Below are 16,077 nucleotides of genomic sequence, written 5' to 3'. Positions count from 1 at the left end.
TTTGAAGGTACCATATTTTGCTGTTTAATCACTGCTACTAAACAAATGCCATCCCAAATAAACGCTACCCTTGAATAAGCATTACGTTATACAGTAGTATCTCAGCTGACCAAAGAAAAGACAATGACAAGTGATGTACAATTTGAAAAAGGCAAGAAAGACGAAGAGGAACATGGAGTTGGCAGCTAATGAACTAGTCTGTATTGACGAGTAAAAGAAGAGGTACCGTATTGGTAGTTGTTTAGATAGGCATGAAAGTAGAAGTCGTTGAGTAAAACGTCAGATGCTGAAAACGATAAACACTGCCTTCTGAGCAAACACTGCACCCATAGGAGGGCTGAAAGCAATAGACTCCGCCACGGAAATATGGTAGATCGTCATGTATTGCTTTTATTACTTTCAACTATTTGTAGCATGCGACTGCTAAATGGTCACGGTATTGCATGTGAAGCGTCAGAAGTCTTGACAATGTATCTTTATACATTGCACTGTGCAGTATGTGTCTCGGTGGATGTGGACTACTCACAAGATAAAGCCATCAGTGGTTCTTAAGAATGAAAGCTGAGTGAGCTATACAGTTATGGGGCAAGAAATTTTAATTGTTTTACAGTTATGGGGCAAGAAATTTAGTCCAGCTGGCAAGTCCAAGTATTCTTCAATTGTCTTAGAGTTGTCATTTTGGCACTTCAGTAATGCTTATTGTGGCTGATACATAGTGACAACCTAGGTCTCACTATAGTTGGATAAAGAGTGTTGCTGCAAGTATGCATAAAATTGTCATTGATTGATTTTCATTTGATCTGTATAGTACAGAATGGTTTACATGCAGTATTTTTCAGTGGCAGCTACGTTTTGCAACATTCTTAAGAGCAATACCAGTAATACAGGAAGATTTCCAGAAGCAAGCTATGCTAAACATCTGTAAAATGTGATGGTGTTTGTTTGTTTGTTGTCCTGTTGTTGCAAAAACTCATCGTGGATCTCTTGCATAGTTGTTTCTTTCAGAAAGATTTTGTGTTTTTTTGAATTTTGGGTTATCTGTACCTGCATGTTAATTAATTCAGTTATATTTTTAGTCAAATTCCAGACGAGTTGGTTTCAGAAGCTCAAGGAAGTGAAGTTCATGTCAATGTGGAAGATCGCCGTGAAGAGCAGTATAGGCAACCTAAGCCTGTTCTTAAACCATTTTCTGGTGAAGGTCATAAACTGGGAAAGTAAGCTTTCCGTAGTATCTCACATAGAAGTGCATGCTCTTGTAAGTGAGGTTTAGCAGAAGGTGTAATCAATGAAACATGTAACTATAGGGGCATGCCCTTACAAGCAAGGTAGCCATGAACTCCAGATATTCTCATTTTGCGGCTCTGAGCATGTGTGACTTGTAGTGCAACTGCTGTATAGTGGTCACGGTGGTAGAAGGATGGCTTTGTCGGTTAGAGATTCTTGAACTGCAAGAAGATTCAGATAATCAAATAGGGGAGCTCGAGTTTGTTGTTTCTAAGAAATTGTAATGAAGACGATGAAACAGAAATTAATGACGAGATTGTTTTACATAGGTAGATTTGCAGTAGACTACTTGGGAAACAGTACATTTGGTATGTTATTTGAGTTACATGTGTTGTTGGATGACAGTATTTATGCATGTGCAGTGCATTTTGCAGTTATTCACTTGTTCGTAAAGGCATGCCCTGTACCTCGAGTATAAGGCAGTCTGCTGAAATCTCATCTTATAATGACGTGCTGTTCTATGTGAGGTAATGCGGTATTCTATTTTCTGATGCCATAATATTATGTGGTTGCTTGTAATATATCTTATGAATTTATCTATGATGAGTGTAGCTGAAAACGCTCAGTGTAAGGTTAATATTTAGTTAGGTTAATTAGGTTAATAGTATTGTCTGTGGTGTATCGTTTCTAAATAGCAATAATAATGTAACGTTTTGTTTTAACAATATTGGAGCGCCAACAAGAAGACATCAGCTAGCATGCTACAAATGCCTCATATTTTGTACATCAATTGTTAAAAAGAAAGATATATAGCTGTGTCAACGGTGTAGCTGAGGATAACAGCTAGAATTAAATCACATAATTATTTTAGTATTTACGGTGCACTTTCTTTTCATGTAATGTCATCATCCATTATAATAGACAGGAGGAGTATTATTGTTTATAGTATTAGACTTGTTCTTATTGTATCTTTTACTGTTATGCTATCTAGAGGTTCTAATTTAATTCCTTACGAATTCCCGATAGTTTGAAGTGTTAATTAAGCAAAACAGACATAATTCTAGTCACTGCCTGTTTTTTTGGTCTTATGACTTTCTGTTTAGTCCAGACATTGGTGACACATCAGTGGCAGCTCGTGGTCTGGCAGCAACAAGTGCAAATGTGGTTGTTGCCGGTTTTTCAAGTCACATGTCTGTTGATTCAAGTCAACCTTGCACTTCAATTCAGATTCGTTTGGCAAATGGAACAAGGTTAGTGTCTATTGCTTCTTAATGTCTAAGAACAAGTTTGTGTAACATAGCCATTGCATTGACAGATGTTAATCTAACCATTTAATATCATGAAAATTGACACTTTCTGTTTGGTGAACATCTAATATCTTGAAAGTTGACACTTTGTTTGAGTGTCCAATCAATATTGTAAAACATTGTTTGTTAGTGTGATGAAGTGTTGTTTAGGGTGAACAGTTTGCAACATTTGAGGAATTTGGGGCACGTTTCCACTAGCGCTTAAACCTGTTTAACAAGTGGTTTAAGCTAAACTGATTTAAGGATTGACCTGCACTACCACTTATATTCCAAACCTAAACCGCTTTTCTTAAACTTAGTTTGTAGTAGGTTTAGCAAAGTGGTTTAGGTTTAACTATCACATGATAGTAGCGTGCTTGCTTAGATAGATTCTGACAACGTCGTTTGATGATATTGACTATTTTGCTTGTATAGGATTGCCTTGATAGATGTAAAGGTCATTAACTAAAGGAGAGAAATCAGCAGCTACAGACAGAGAGAGAAGACGGTGTCCTTGGTCACCGTTATGCTAATTCGTAGTACAGTAGTAGATGCTGAATGTGACAACCAACAGTTGCTTTGACTCGGCGACAGAGCAGCCCAATACTTTAAAACAAGGCTCACTTGATTAATACTACGGCATACCTAGACTTGCACATTCCGGATGTGCAAGTCCCTAGTGGAAACAGTCGCTTTTTTGAACTGGTTTAGTTGATAAACGCATTTAACTAAACTAGTTAAGGTGCAAGGAGGCTAGAACCAGCATGAGAAAGTAGAGCAGACTTTCACTATACATATGTTGCTGTACACAATGCATATGGACATGTGCTAGGAAGACACACTACTACACGATGGTGATATTTGTGTTTGTCAGCACAACCATTTTATTGGTTTACTAAAGCTCCAAACTTAGTAAAGAAGCGCTGTTTGTGAGGCTGCTAGAGGACCTGCTTATATCAACATTTGTTTTCTGTCACATGGAGAGTTTATTTCCAGTGGGCTTTTGCATTAGTTTAATGAAGTTAATACTTGCATTCTGTTTTGGTATAATGAACAGCATGGAAAATTTTTGATTTTGCTATGTCATTATTGACTTTCTAAAATTACGTGTGACCTTACATACATGGTGTTATATATTACAAGATTTGTGGTTTTGCACAGTGACTGATTAACTTTAGGTCAAAGAAAGTGTAGTTGTGATCCAACAAATTGAGTTGACATGATCTTACTTTGTTAGACTATTCTGTGTATCAAATCAAGATGTAGCCTAATGGTAATGCTCAATTTCTATTTTAGTCTTGACTTCCTAACGCTCTGTAATGTTGCGTATTGAAGCTTAGTTCCTCACAAGCCAAGTTTTCTAGCTGGCTTATATTCAAGACAGGCTTCACTTCAAGTCAGGCTTCTATGCAGTGATTCTTTGTCATTGCTAACACTTTAGCTGGTTTCTCACTCCACTAGTTTTGTAATCAAATCTGACTGGCATCCAATTTTGAATAGAACAATGTGTAGGATTACAGAACAGCCACAACAACAACAAAAACAACAACAACAACAACAACAACAGTAAAAGATACCACAAACTAACCCTAACAATGCTTTCATCCATCGAATGTGCTTTTGTTGCTGCAAGGTAAGAACTGTCTTTTCACCCTTGGCCACAGCATGCTGCCTTGAAGGTAACAGTGTACTGTTTCCTTTTGCTGTGGTCTCTGTTCATGACAGTTGGCAAACAAAATGGAGCAGAGAGTAGAAAAGTGTACCAGCAGCTGACTGATACTTGCAAATCACATGCGGACGATTGGCCAAATAGCTTCTCATTTACAAGTCTTGGCTTTTATTTAAGATCGGCTACCATGCCAGAGACAATGTCGAAAACATCAGCTTCTATTTGAGACCAGCTTCTATTCAAGTTGGCTTTAACACAGTTTATGGTAATGAAATGAGACTTTTTACAACAATTTTGTCATACTTAACTACAGACTTGTATATGCTTTTGTGATAAATTTTGTACGTGTACTACATTTGATAAATTGGACTGTTGAGTTTGACGATTGGCAGGCATATGTTATTTGAGCAAAAATCTGTGTATATAAAGGGTAAAGTGTGTGCCTCCATCTTCAGTAGTTGTGACTTCACTGAAGTTTGTTCCCTATGTGCTTGCAAACCACTGCTTCCTCCCTCCCTCTCTCCCTCTTTCTCCCTCCCTCCTTCCCTCCCTCCCTCCCTCCCTCTCTCCCTCTTCCTCCCTCCCTTTCTCCCTCCCTCTCTCCCTCCCTTCCTCCCTCCCTCCCTCTCTCTCTCTCTGATCCTCATGGTAGGTGGTGCCCTGTACATCTGTTTTCCCGGGCAGTGCCAGGTGCATATAAAAGCAAAGGCTTGTGGCACTGCCAGAGAAAAACAGATGTACAGTGATGAAGGTGTATTGTGTGTGCTGACTTGACCATAACCGCAAAAGGAACCCCATATGGAATGCTTTGAGTGCTGGTCTCCGAAGAGATTAGAACATTTGAAAGACATAGTTAGAAAAACAACTTTTTGCAGAGGACTGATTTTGAGAGAGCTGTAACCAACCTCCCATGATCGACTCTCAGTCAGATTGTGGGTGACACAATGCCCACATGATTCTGCAGAGATTATCATTGGAGGTGCGAGACTTATCAGACGTATATGTGTATATATATATATATATATATATATATATATATATTATTGCCTTCTAACCCTCTCATTACTTAACCATATTATTACTATCTGAAGGTAGATCTCACGAAAACCTCAACAATATGTACTATTAATCTTTGATAATCATTCTAGCATTAGACTTTCAGTTTATTGAGAGTTGTTGCATCAGGTTCTTCTGCGTCTGTGAAAATGAGTAACTTGTTACAGCAGACACTCTTAGCAGATTAACTTTAATGTTTGCAAACTTGCAGAAATCCAAAAGCTGTAAGTCTCAACAACAAGTGAGTAAAACTCTCCTCCCGCTGCTATTACTCTGGCCTCATGACGATCATCTTTCCTGGCTTCATCATGTTCTGTTGCAGAGGCTGTAAACTATTGCTCACCATGATGGCAAGTAAGCAGCTTGGCCCTCTGAAAAGTCAGGGTGAAAATATCACCCGGACAACTGGCGTCATAACTGGAGCATCGTTGCTTTCTTTTCACATACTTGTTTCAGTCAAAAGAGCATGAAAGATGATGAGCAAGTTGTGTGTGTACACACACACACACACACACACACACACACACACACACACACACACACACACACACACACACACACACACACACACACACACACACACACACACAGTAGTGCATGTGTGTGGCGAAATGGGACAGGTGGAGTGTAGTTACATTTGGAGAGAATAGGTGTGAGGACTAAAATGATAGATATCTATGGCCATGGATGGGGTGGGGTGGGTACAAAGGGACTTGATCCGGAGCCTAGCCAAGGGCTTCAGGATAGACAGTATTAGTTGTTTGTGGTCGGGAGAGAGAATATAAAGCTGACGACTTGATCCGACTCTAGGACATCCATCTTTTGTTCCTGTGACTTGTTGATGGAGATTGCAAAGGAAAGGCGAACAGGAAATTAGAGATGTCTAAACTCAAATAGGCAGTCTGATGGGATCAGGGGAATCTTCGGAATACAGACAGTCTGTCCCTGGAAATCCCCGTTGCAATTGTAGCTTGTATGAGATGTGGCGTTAGGTGTTTCACCACAAGTCTTGTGCCGCTGCATAGCTTCGGTGCGTCGAGATTTCTCAGTAAGATGTTCTGACAACCTTGTTTTAGTTGCAGACAGTGTGGTGGCATACCCAAGGGTTCCAGAGAATTCAAAAATTTTGTAGGGTAGTTGACAACATTGTCAATGTCTGGCACTGTGTCAATCGATCTATATGTAACTGTTGAAGATTGCAGCTGTGTAAGAAGCATGGCATTGATGGAGTTAACTGTGTCATTTCTAGGAGCAGGAATCGCTCTTTAAAACAGCCATTTTGAGTGGCGAAAGTTGCTGATAATGTCAGGAAAGACGTTGGCGACCAGATCTTGCGCCATGTTTACCAGTTGACCGCAGGTATCTGGATTTGATATAAGGCCATCAACAGCATCTACCTCGATTCTCCCTTCACCAATTCTGAGAAGTATCTCTGCATAGTCACCTGCGTGTGTATCTGAATGGAGAGGGACTCACATGTTTGTATGCAGCGTGATTTTCTCAACGTACTGCCACAGTGTGAACACTTTCAAACATACGTCAACTTTATCTGCCCGGGTGCACTTTTGAATTATAAGTAGTGTTTGGCAAACGTATCCAGAAAGTAGCACAGGTAGACAGTCCATGGGTTGGGAGTTGCCACAAATGTCACAAAGACTTCTATTCTGTCCACAGCTTCCAGAGCGTACTTGTGAGACATTGTGCATTTGTCCCAAACAATGATGTTGCAGCATCTTAGGAGTTTTGCAGCTGCTGTACCCTTCTTGATGGTACAGACAGCCTGTTCAGATCGTGCAAGATTGAGGGGGAGTTTGAAGACTGAATGAGAAGTTTGACCTCCTTTGAGAAGAATAGCTGCAATTCCTGAAGAAGCAACAGCAAGTGCGATGTGACTGTAAGACCTAATTCTGGCTAAAAGCAGGTTGATCAGGTAAGTTTTGCCAGTTCCTCCCTGATTGCTGTCGACGGCCTCCATAATTCTACTGTACGCAACAGATTGGTCGTCGATTTGCCTGTTTCTACTAATTGAGCCAATTGCTTACTGTTGTGCGCTAACTTTCTCTGTAGTTCTTTGGCAGTGGAAGACGTTCCTCGGCTCCGTTAGGAGTTGGTAGACTGTAGAGATGAAGGGAGTTGTCACCAGGGTAGGACAGAAGTTTGTCTTTAGTATATATAAGTGCCTTATTGAATAACAGGTCACAGAAGTTAAGGTCAGATATGCCTGTTGCAGCTCGCTGAAGATGAAGGTAGTCTTCTGACATGCTGTTCTTGTACTCCTTCATAGCTGAAGGGGTTACAAAGCACACCTATGCAGCATGACTGCCAACAAACAAATCTCTTTTTACGGGTGGAGATTGACAGAGAGCCGTCTCCTGCAGTGTGAGGTTCCAATGTTCGTCATCTTCAAGGAGACCTCTGAGATGACATGCTTGTTGGAAAGTCGTTCATAGTTGACCCTCAACGGTCTTTAGATATTCAAAACTTGTTGACCCTTTTACATTGTGAAGCACCAGACGTAGATGGTAGCATTTGACATTATTTGGATGGACAGTGTAGATTCTGTTAAGAGCACTGGTAGCGTTTACTCCGGGAGGTTCGTCAACTGGATTGCCACATTGTCATCGAACCTACATTTCAATGACTAGGTGTAATACTGAAAAGTAAATTGTACTTAAGAGTCTTTGCAAAATCGTCATGTTGACAAAGCTGGAAGAATGCTGTCAGGGTTGTAATTGGTGGTGTCACGGCACGTTCTGTTGCATTTTGTGGCGTGAAGAACACCCTTTATTCGTTTTCAAGATGAACCAGGAGGTCCTCAACATTTAGATTTCGGTCATGTATTGGAAATTCCAAAATGCGCCACGTGGCTTCATTAGTACTGACATAACGGCCGGTTTGATAGCAGTTGATCTCGTCCATCCGGTTTTCTTTCTCTAGGCCGAATACTGACATGTCGCATCCCTTCTTTATGTACTTGCAAACATCCTTGATGGTTTTGATCGAGTTGCGATACTCCACGTTGATGTGTGCGTTAAACACGGCTGAGGTAGCGATTGTGTGGAACTACACGTATTGTCAACATCGATTTGGTTGCTGTTAGTAGTGAAGCAAGTAGTGATGCCTCCGTCTTCCGGTGACCGTTGTTGATATAGTGGATATCCGTTGTGTCCTGTTTGGGATGTTGAAGACATGTTGTAGGATATCACTTTGTGCAAGATCCCTCGTTCATGCACTTTGACACCTTGTTCAAGTGTCCACAGGGACCGTGAATCATGTGTTTTGTAACGATATCAAATAGAACTGGATCTTGGACAGGGTCCAGTAGCTCTGCCGAGATGATGTTATCTGTTTGATCTGATTGCACTTTGTCATAAAGCCAGAGGAGAAAATATGCGTGTGGAAGGCCATTCGATGTTGTAAATGTGGCACTGTTCTTTGCCAAAGACTTCTTTCTGGCGAATAAGTTCCATTAGTTTCAAGAGTTTGACCCTGGCCAGCAAATCGTGGCGGTCAGTTGCTTTCTGCCCCGGCATTAATTTTTGTGTGATCTCCGACCATTGAGGGCTGCATGTAAACGTTAGGAACAGATCTGGATGGCCGTATGCTCTCACATTGGTCATGGTGTCTTCTGTTTTCTTGTATCGAGGTCCACCAATGAATGACGATGGCCTTATAACCGTTTGACCAATGTTAGTTGTGTCTCCATTGTCGGCAACTGCATCTCACAAATGGACGTATTGTTCCACTCTGAGGGTCTTTTGGTTGTGTCTTAAGAACTGGAGTCGCTCTATTTCGATCTTAGCATATCTGTCTACCAGATATTGATGAGTGAGAGATTTCGATCTTAGCAAAATATTAAAGTCATTTTCTCTGCATTGTTCTGAATGCGTATAGCTACATCGCAGACACTTTCTTCCCAATCAAAGGTTGGCCAGAAGACAAATTGTGCTGCCATATCTGGAAAATGATATCCATCTCACCCCTAGGAAAAGAGCAGAGGATATTGTAAAGTGTCATACACTCTGTTTGTCTCTGATACTTTCTGTAGCTGATTGTTTTGTTGATGCAATACGATGCCTCTTCTGGCCGAGTGTTCACCAGTTATTAGAACTGCCACCTTGCTAGTAGGCGGAGCATTGAAACGCCCTTTATGACCCAGACTGTAAGGTCTATCGGCTTTGATGGCAATTTTGTACTGTTCATCACTGTTTTTCTTCATGGCTGTGGTTAACGTTTGAAGGTACGCATTGTTTTCATGTAGCATGTGTTGAGATCAAATATCAGTTGCTCGTTCAGTGCTGTTCCAAAACTTGACTGAGGCATTCTTCTTCATCAAGCTTGCTCCTCCCTATCTAACATAAAGTATATCTGCAGGAACTTACGTGATTCGTTAGGAGAAGGTCTCAATGATCCAACTCTGTGGTAATCTGTCCTTGCACCTTGAAAGTTGGCATAAAGCCAGGCTCCACAAGTTGATGAGCTCCAAATGAAGTCATTTGAAAGCACGAATTATGTTTTTGGACGTTGGACATTAAATGGGCAGATTCAGAGTGGCAGCCATGCAACAACGAATTCAGTGGCTCAGCTGGTTCTGCTAGAGAAGGAAGTTTGACTTTCCCAGTGCACAGCAAAAAGAAGGTACTTTTTTCCCATTTGAGTACCTGACAATGAGGACACGGCATACATGTGCGTTCTATAGCGTAGATTGCCAGATTGTAGTCGAACGTGGAGTCGTATTTGAAAGCAGAGAGATAGAGTTGTGTCTTTTGTCTACCTGTGCATCGAGACTCAGAGTGAGCAACTCTATTCTGTTGTTGTCTTGCAGCTCTCTGACCGGGCGACTTGAGTTGGCATCTACAGGTGGTACTTTTAGCGTTTTGCTCCAGTCTTGCTTGTGTTTGCTCAGACGGCTTATATTGCCTATGTTGCTGCATATGATTTGAATTAGGCGTAATCAGAGATAGATTAGATCGTTTTCTTTTGGCCATTGTCGAGAAGCGAATCACACAAAATAATAAGTATAGAGGTTGAAAACTTCACAAACAAAAGAAAACGATGAGAAGGTTCAGAATGAACTATGATGTACGTATACGTGTAAAATTCGTTTTTATATAGCATGGTACATGCAGGCCTGTCAAATCTGTATAAAGCGTCAGCTGCACTGCGGTTGCAAGCATATTCGCGCAAGCAAACCTTCATTAATTAAGTAACAGTCAATAGTGGTTGTGATATTACACAGATCATCATTTTGAGTGCCATTGTACAGTCAGTAGCGGTTGTGCACTTACTATGCAGACCATTTTTTGTTGAAGTGGATTAGATACAGGAAATTGTCGTTATCGGTGAGTTGGACTTAGAACAACACAATAGCAGTTGTGAGGTTATGCAGACAAACGTCTGAAGGTGCCTAGGAGTACAGGAAATTGGTAGGGAGTAAATAGAAAGCGTCAGCTGCACTGGTTGGCATCATACGCACAAGCAAACCTTTTTAACCCTGACTCTAACTCTAACCCTAGGATTACGTAACAGTCAGTAACAGTTGTGCAATAGGCCATTTTGTTGAGGTGGAGTAAATACAGGAAATTGACCTCTAATCAATGAGTTGGACATAGAAAAACAAAATAGCGGTTGTGAGGTTACGCCCCAGTCCTGTAAGTTTAGTTTAGAGTCACTGAATGCATGTCAAAAGTATATCTCATTCGCAGTTGTCAACATGTAGTGGAAACGGTCAGTGGAAGAGAACAGAGATGAAATTTTGTGAGCACGACAAAGAATACCATGCTTTCACCGGAAGAGCACATTGTAACAGAAAACACTAACACATTGCACCGAAAGTTAATTCTAGGTGGATTGTAGGACCTATAGATTGAAAACAGCTACATATTTTTCTGTCTGATACTATTATGTTTGCTGGTATACCGGTTGTCAGGTAAGGAAAGCTGTTGGATGATAAGAGAGAAGAGAAGGCGGAGGAGAAGGCAGAGGAGAAATCGAAGGCAAACTCAAAGAGAAGATTGATGAGAAGGCAGAGGAGAAACCAAAGGAAAACTCAATGGAAGAGAAGATTGATGAGAAGGTGGAGGAGAAGGCAGTGGAGAAACCAGAGGCAAACTCAATGCCACATTCACTACACCTGTTCCATGAAATGGCAGCAACATCTTTGAAGTGACAACATCTAGTGATGTTGAAATAGCTGCAAGATTATGTGTATCTGGGAGTTTGTTTGTCTGCCCCTCCATCTGAGAGTTAGTGCTAGACTCGTGAATTGGTGTTAATTTGCCCAGGCAAAAAACTGCCAAATCAGCTAGTTTGGCAATATAGTCAGTAGATAAATATTTTCAAACCTAAGAGACAATCTTTCTTATCATAGTATTGACTAGAATTTTAAAAACCTTTTTCTCTGAAAAAAGAAATAGATGTAGGGATTGTATAAAAAAAAGTTACAGAAACAAGATCTATAGACTAGTGAATGCTCGGTTAGCATTGTTTTTGGTGAGTGATGATGTTCTGTCCATGAATCGCGGGAACTCAGAAAACAAACTTTCAGTTGCTTGTCTTCTAGTTGTCTTCAATTCTTCGTTCTCGCTTCAATCGTCTCACTCGTTTACATAGCTAGTCGCATAGCAATGGTCGATAGCGCGTAACAATGGTTGCGTAGCAATAATTTCTGTCAAACTAACTCGCGGAAACTCAGAAAACAGACTTCTCTTCTTTTAGCTTTTTCTTTCAATTCCTTTTGTCACGGGTCAGTGTTATTTCCTTATTAGTCGCGTACCGGAGCAAAATTGAGAGTCATTTCACTCTTCTCGCCAAGAAATTATAATTGAGTTGACCTCTCGAAAGGGGACACTTGATTCAATTTTTTGCGCATAGGTTACCGAGTCAAAATTGCATTCATCTGGCATCGTCGATTTGTCGATCCGTATTTCCGTTTTGTTGTAAATCCATATGACAAGTGCTGACGTACCCTTATAAATATATAAATATAAAGATATAATATATCCCGACCTCAATTGACATGACAAGAGAGAGGCTCCCTTCGCTCACTAATAATGTGAACCAAAGCCAGACATCATTAGTGAATCCTTCCAACCCACTAAATGTAAAGTGTAGGGAATGGGAGGGGGTTGGAAGGGTTCACTAACTAATGATGTCTTGCTTTGGTTCATATTGTCTATAGATCTTGTTTCTGTTACTTTTTATACAATCCTTACATCTATTTCTTTTCTCTGAGAAAAAGTTTCTACAATTCTAGTTTGGTAAGTTTTTAGGAGTGCAAAAGTGCAATTTTTTAAACTAGGGCGTGTCTCCGTTAGGGTTTGTAAGCGTAAGCATTATAAGATTTAGCGCGTTTTCATTAGTGTTAAGTACCTGTTTAAATGTTAACTTAATTAAACAGCTTTCATTTAACAGTCACATAATGGTATACCATGGTATCATAACACACGTTGCACGAATATGGATCCTAATTTTTTAGTGCCTATGCAGTTGAATATGCAATCATGTATAGCAGTTGGTTTTGTAGTCAAAGCCAAAGGTTATCACATACGGGCAAATGTTGGGTTCCCGTATAAACTGTTATGTGTATGTAAAACTTGTTGTATTTGCTTCTGTGTGCAACGTAGATTGCAAACAGTTTTAGACTAGACCTCCTGACAATGGCAAACATGATCAATTACACAGTTCTGGGTGATAAACTCTTTCATAAACGTTTGCCTATTTGATTGGTGCTTCGTCCATTGTCTCTGGTTGCCATGGACAAGCAATCGCAAATACTGCTTCGGGATTGGTCCAAACTGTGCAATAGCGTTGATGGCAGTCGTTGGATCAAATCTGCTTGAAAGAAACACATTTTTAACATTCCTTTTGGTTTCTTTAATTACCAAAAGAATAGATTTCAAGTAATTCTAAAGCATTCTCTCAAGTTTCACAGCTGTACGTAACGTACAAAAAGAGATATCCGTGGAGGAGAAGAAGAATGAAGAAGAAGAACAAAATTGGCTTATGGGCCTCTGAGGCTAGCAACTATTTTCTAGGTTGTTAGATGATTAGTGACCAAAACAAAAATGGGATATTGTCCACAACGCACGAACATTCCATTTCGTTGATTTTGAGAAATTTTAGTCTTCATTTTCTATGTTTCTAAGCCTGCAAAAAGATGGCCACGCCCCACAACTCTTCATAACCGGGTCAATCCCTACATACAGGGAACTACCATACCCTGTGGTAGTTTGACTTGATTTGATTTTCTTGTTTGAATTTAGAAACAAGTAGCAAGGCAGAACTTGGAGAAAGTAGAATGATATCAGTTGTTTCAAACATTCAGGAAGTGGTTAAATAATAGTTTAGTATTATTATTAATAATGCATTGATTATGGAAACTGTTGGGAAATGGCATTTCAGCAGCTTGAATGTTGAAATCCATTGCGGGAACTAGTACAATTATCAGTTAGTCAAAAGTTTGTCAACTGTTGTTAATTATGGCAGTTTACTGTAAGATAGAATGGTTTTGAAGGGGCTGATCTTGTCCGGGGAGATTGATATAGACTTTGGGCTGTCTTCTGGTTTAAGGGAGCGGTCAAAGTTTTAGTTATTTAGAGACATTTAGTGACAAGAACTATGAGTAAGACATATAGTTTTGAATTCATGGTATATTACTTTGGTTTTGTAGACTATCAACTCAGTTTAATCACAGCCACACTGTTGGAGATATACGAAAATACATAGAAAGGTTGGATTATATTGTACTGGGATATATATTGCAATATATATCATTCTAACAGTATACCATGTCTTAGCTGCAGAGGTTGTTTGCACTTGTTGAGTCATATTTTTTCATCTAGTTGCAGCCCAATCAACCAAACATACATATTGATGACGACGTTTCCAAACAAAGAGTTGAGCGATACCAGCCAGACAATAGCAGATGCAAAGTTACTGAATACAGTTATCGTACAAAAGCTGACATAGAATCTTACATGTCTGTCTTCAGTTATTTGCGTTTAGCTTGGAATGTGTTAGATGATACATGTAGCTGCAGTGGTATTATTGTTGATGCATAAGTCTAAATTACCGACATGTACAATATTGTATTGTGTAACGTCAGACCCAAAGTCTCACCTGGATCCCAGTGGCTGATGTCAAGTCACAGCTGATGACCACTTAGGTCCGCAGTCAAAGATCAGGTACTCATTTATGCCTGAGTTGAGAGAGGCAATTGTGTGTGAGTTTCTTGCCCAAGGAAATTATACATAACTTGCCATCACTGTGACTTGAAATTGCAACCCTAAGGGGTCCAGGTACAGTATTTGATGACTCTCTAACCAACTGAGCACACACACACACACACACACACACACACACACACACACACACACACACACAAACACACACACCCCTGGAAATTTGTCATACTCATTTTGGGCTTTATCATGGCTGACAATCACGTCAAAATTGTGGCCACGAGTATTGGAAAGATTGATGTTTTATGAAGTCAGGTCTTCTTAACAACAATATTAATTCATCTATTTCTTGTAACATGAGGAGTCTGTTTTAAAGTGCGGCTTGCTTCTCAGCAGCAACATATGTGGACAGAAGTTTGACAATTGTTGTGCATTACCAAGTGTGTATCTTAGATTTGACCTTGACAATATCTTCAATTTGCTCTCTTTAATTGGTACAATTTCTAATCTTGTCCGTCTTTGTCATTCCCAAGATGGATCCTATACACCTCATCAGTAGCTTGATGTAAAACACTGCATGCTTATTCACAAAAAGTCAATATCAGTGAATAACGTGTTAAAATGGAATTTATCTTTGGAAAGCACAAAGGAAAATGTTTAGAGATAAATTGCAAACGATTTTACGCAAAAATGAGTCACGAAAACGGTATTCCAACAGTATTCCAACACTATTCAACAATGTCATCGAATAGAGTCGGGTTAGCGCACGCTAAACACTGTTGGGATTTATTCAAACAAACACATTGCATTGGTGACATAGAACAAGTTGCGATTTTTACATAGTTTTATTCCCCATTCTGATTTATGTTTTCTAATTCAGAAATGTGGACCTAGCATGCGATTCCTTCATGGCATACTTCACACACATCATGTGACATGTTGCATAAATCGTTCCTTGGAAGACTTTTAAGAGCGTGATGATCGAAACACAGAGGTGATCTGTACAATTTAAAACGAAAACGTGAACCATTGAGTAACAAGATGGTTTGTTAATGCATGAGGAATGGGGCAGGTACTGTTTTGTCAATCCGGCAATCTATAATCGTCATTGACTATTACTGTTATTATGTTGCCATGTCATAGTCAGGGTAACCACTACTAAAAGAAATTCCAAGTAAACGATTGTATGTGATACTCCCCGACAAACATAAAATGGTTTTTCAACTATTCTGTAGCTAAAACTTCATGGTCTCTATCTCAGAAATAGAGCTGCTAACAAAGTCTCTAGTCAATCTACGCATTGTCCACAAAGCCAAATAAAGAGTTTCTGCAACTAACTCTGCATTGCATGGAACCGAAAAATGATGGCTTTATAGAACTGTGAAAACTGACAACACATACTTAATTAATGACGTCATTTGAAGAGTCCAAAGATGATAGTGTTCTAGCTCTTCCTTACTCTAACGAAGAATCTGCCATGTTCACAATGTCTAATGTCTAATGCGCGCTATTTGACCGAATTTAATGAAGAAGAAAAGTCGCTTAGGGTTCATCTTTTCCGACATAGCGGATTCCCTGAGCTATAGGATATAGGGTGGCAATTTTTCCTTTTATTTGGGGTATCTAAGCTACCTGCAGTAACGTTTGAAAGTTAGAGGCA

At 39.9% G+C, this 16,077-nt stretch overlaps 1 protein-coding gene across 4 annotated transcripts in view; it reads left to right on the top strand.

The window, feature by feature from the left end:
* The window catches only part of LOC134189537 (NSFL1 cofactor p47-like), a 40,112-nt gene extending 25,790 nt beyond the window's left edge, over positions 1-14,322 (top strand). The window contains exons 7-12 of one of the 4 annotated variants that reach the window (XR_009971506.1): positions 1,077-1,214; positions 2,328-2,474; positions 3,807-3,906; positions 3,972-4,444; positions 13,907-13,966; positions 14,079-14,322. Coding sequence is in view for 2 of the 4 variants with exons in the window: in XM_062657838.1 (XP_062513822.1) it covers positions 1,077-1,214; positions 2,328-2,474; positions 2,946-2,979 (319 nt within the window). In the remaining 2 variants the exon portion in view is untranslated. Of the gene's footprint in view, positions 1-1,076; positions 1,215-2,327; positions 2,475-2,539; positions 2,706-2,945; positions 3,260-3,806; positions 4,445-13,906; positions 13,967-14,078 lie in introns of those variants that run through there. The other 3 variants (XR_009971505.1, XM_062657838.1, XM_062657839.1) reach the window with 3 other exon arrangements.
* The last annotated feature ends 1,755 nt before the right edge of the window (positions 14,323-16,077 follow it).

Source organism: Corticium candelabrum, chromosome 14 (assembly GCF_963422355.1).
Source record: "Corticium candelabrum chromosome 14, ooCorCand1.1, whole genome shotgun sequence".
NCBI classification, from domain to species: domain Eukaryota; kingdom Metazoa; phylum Porifera; class Homoscleromorpha; order Homosclerophorida; family Plakinidae; genus Corticium; species Corticium candelabrum.
This window is presented reverse-complemented; position numbering and strand designations above follow the sequence as displayed.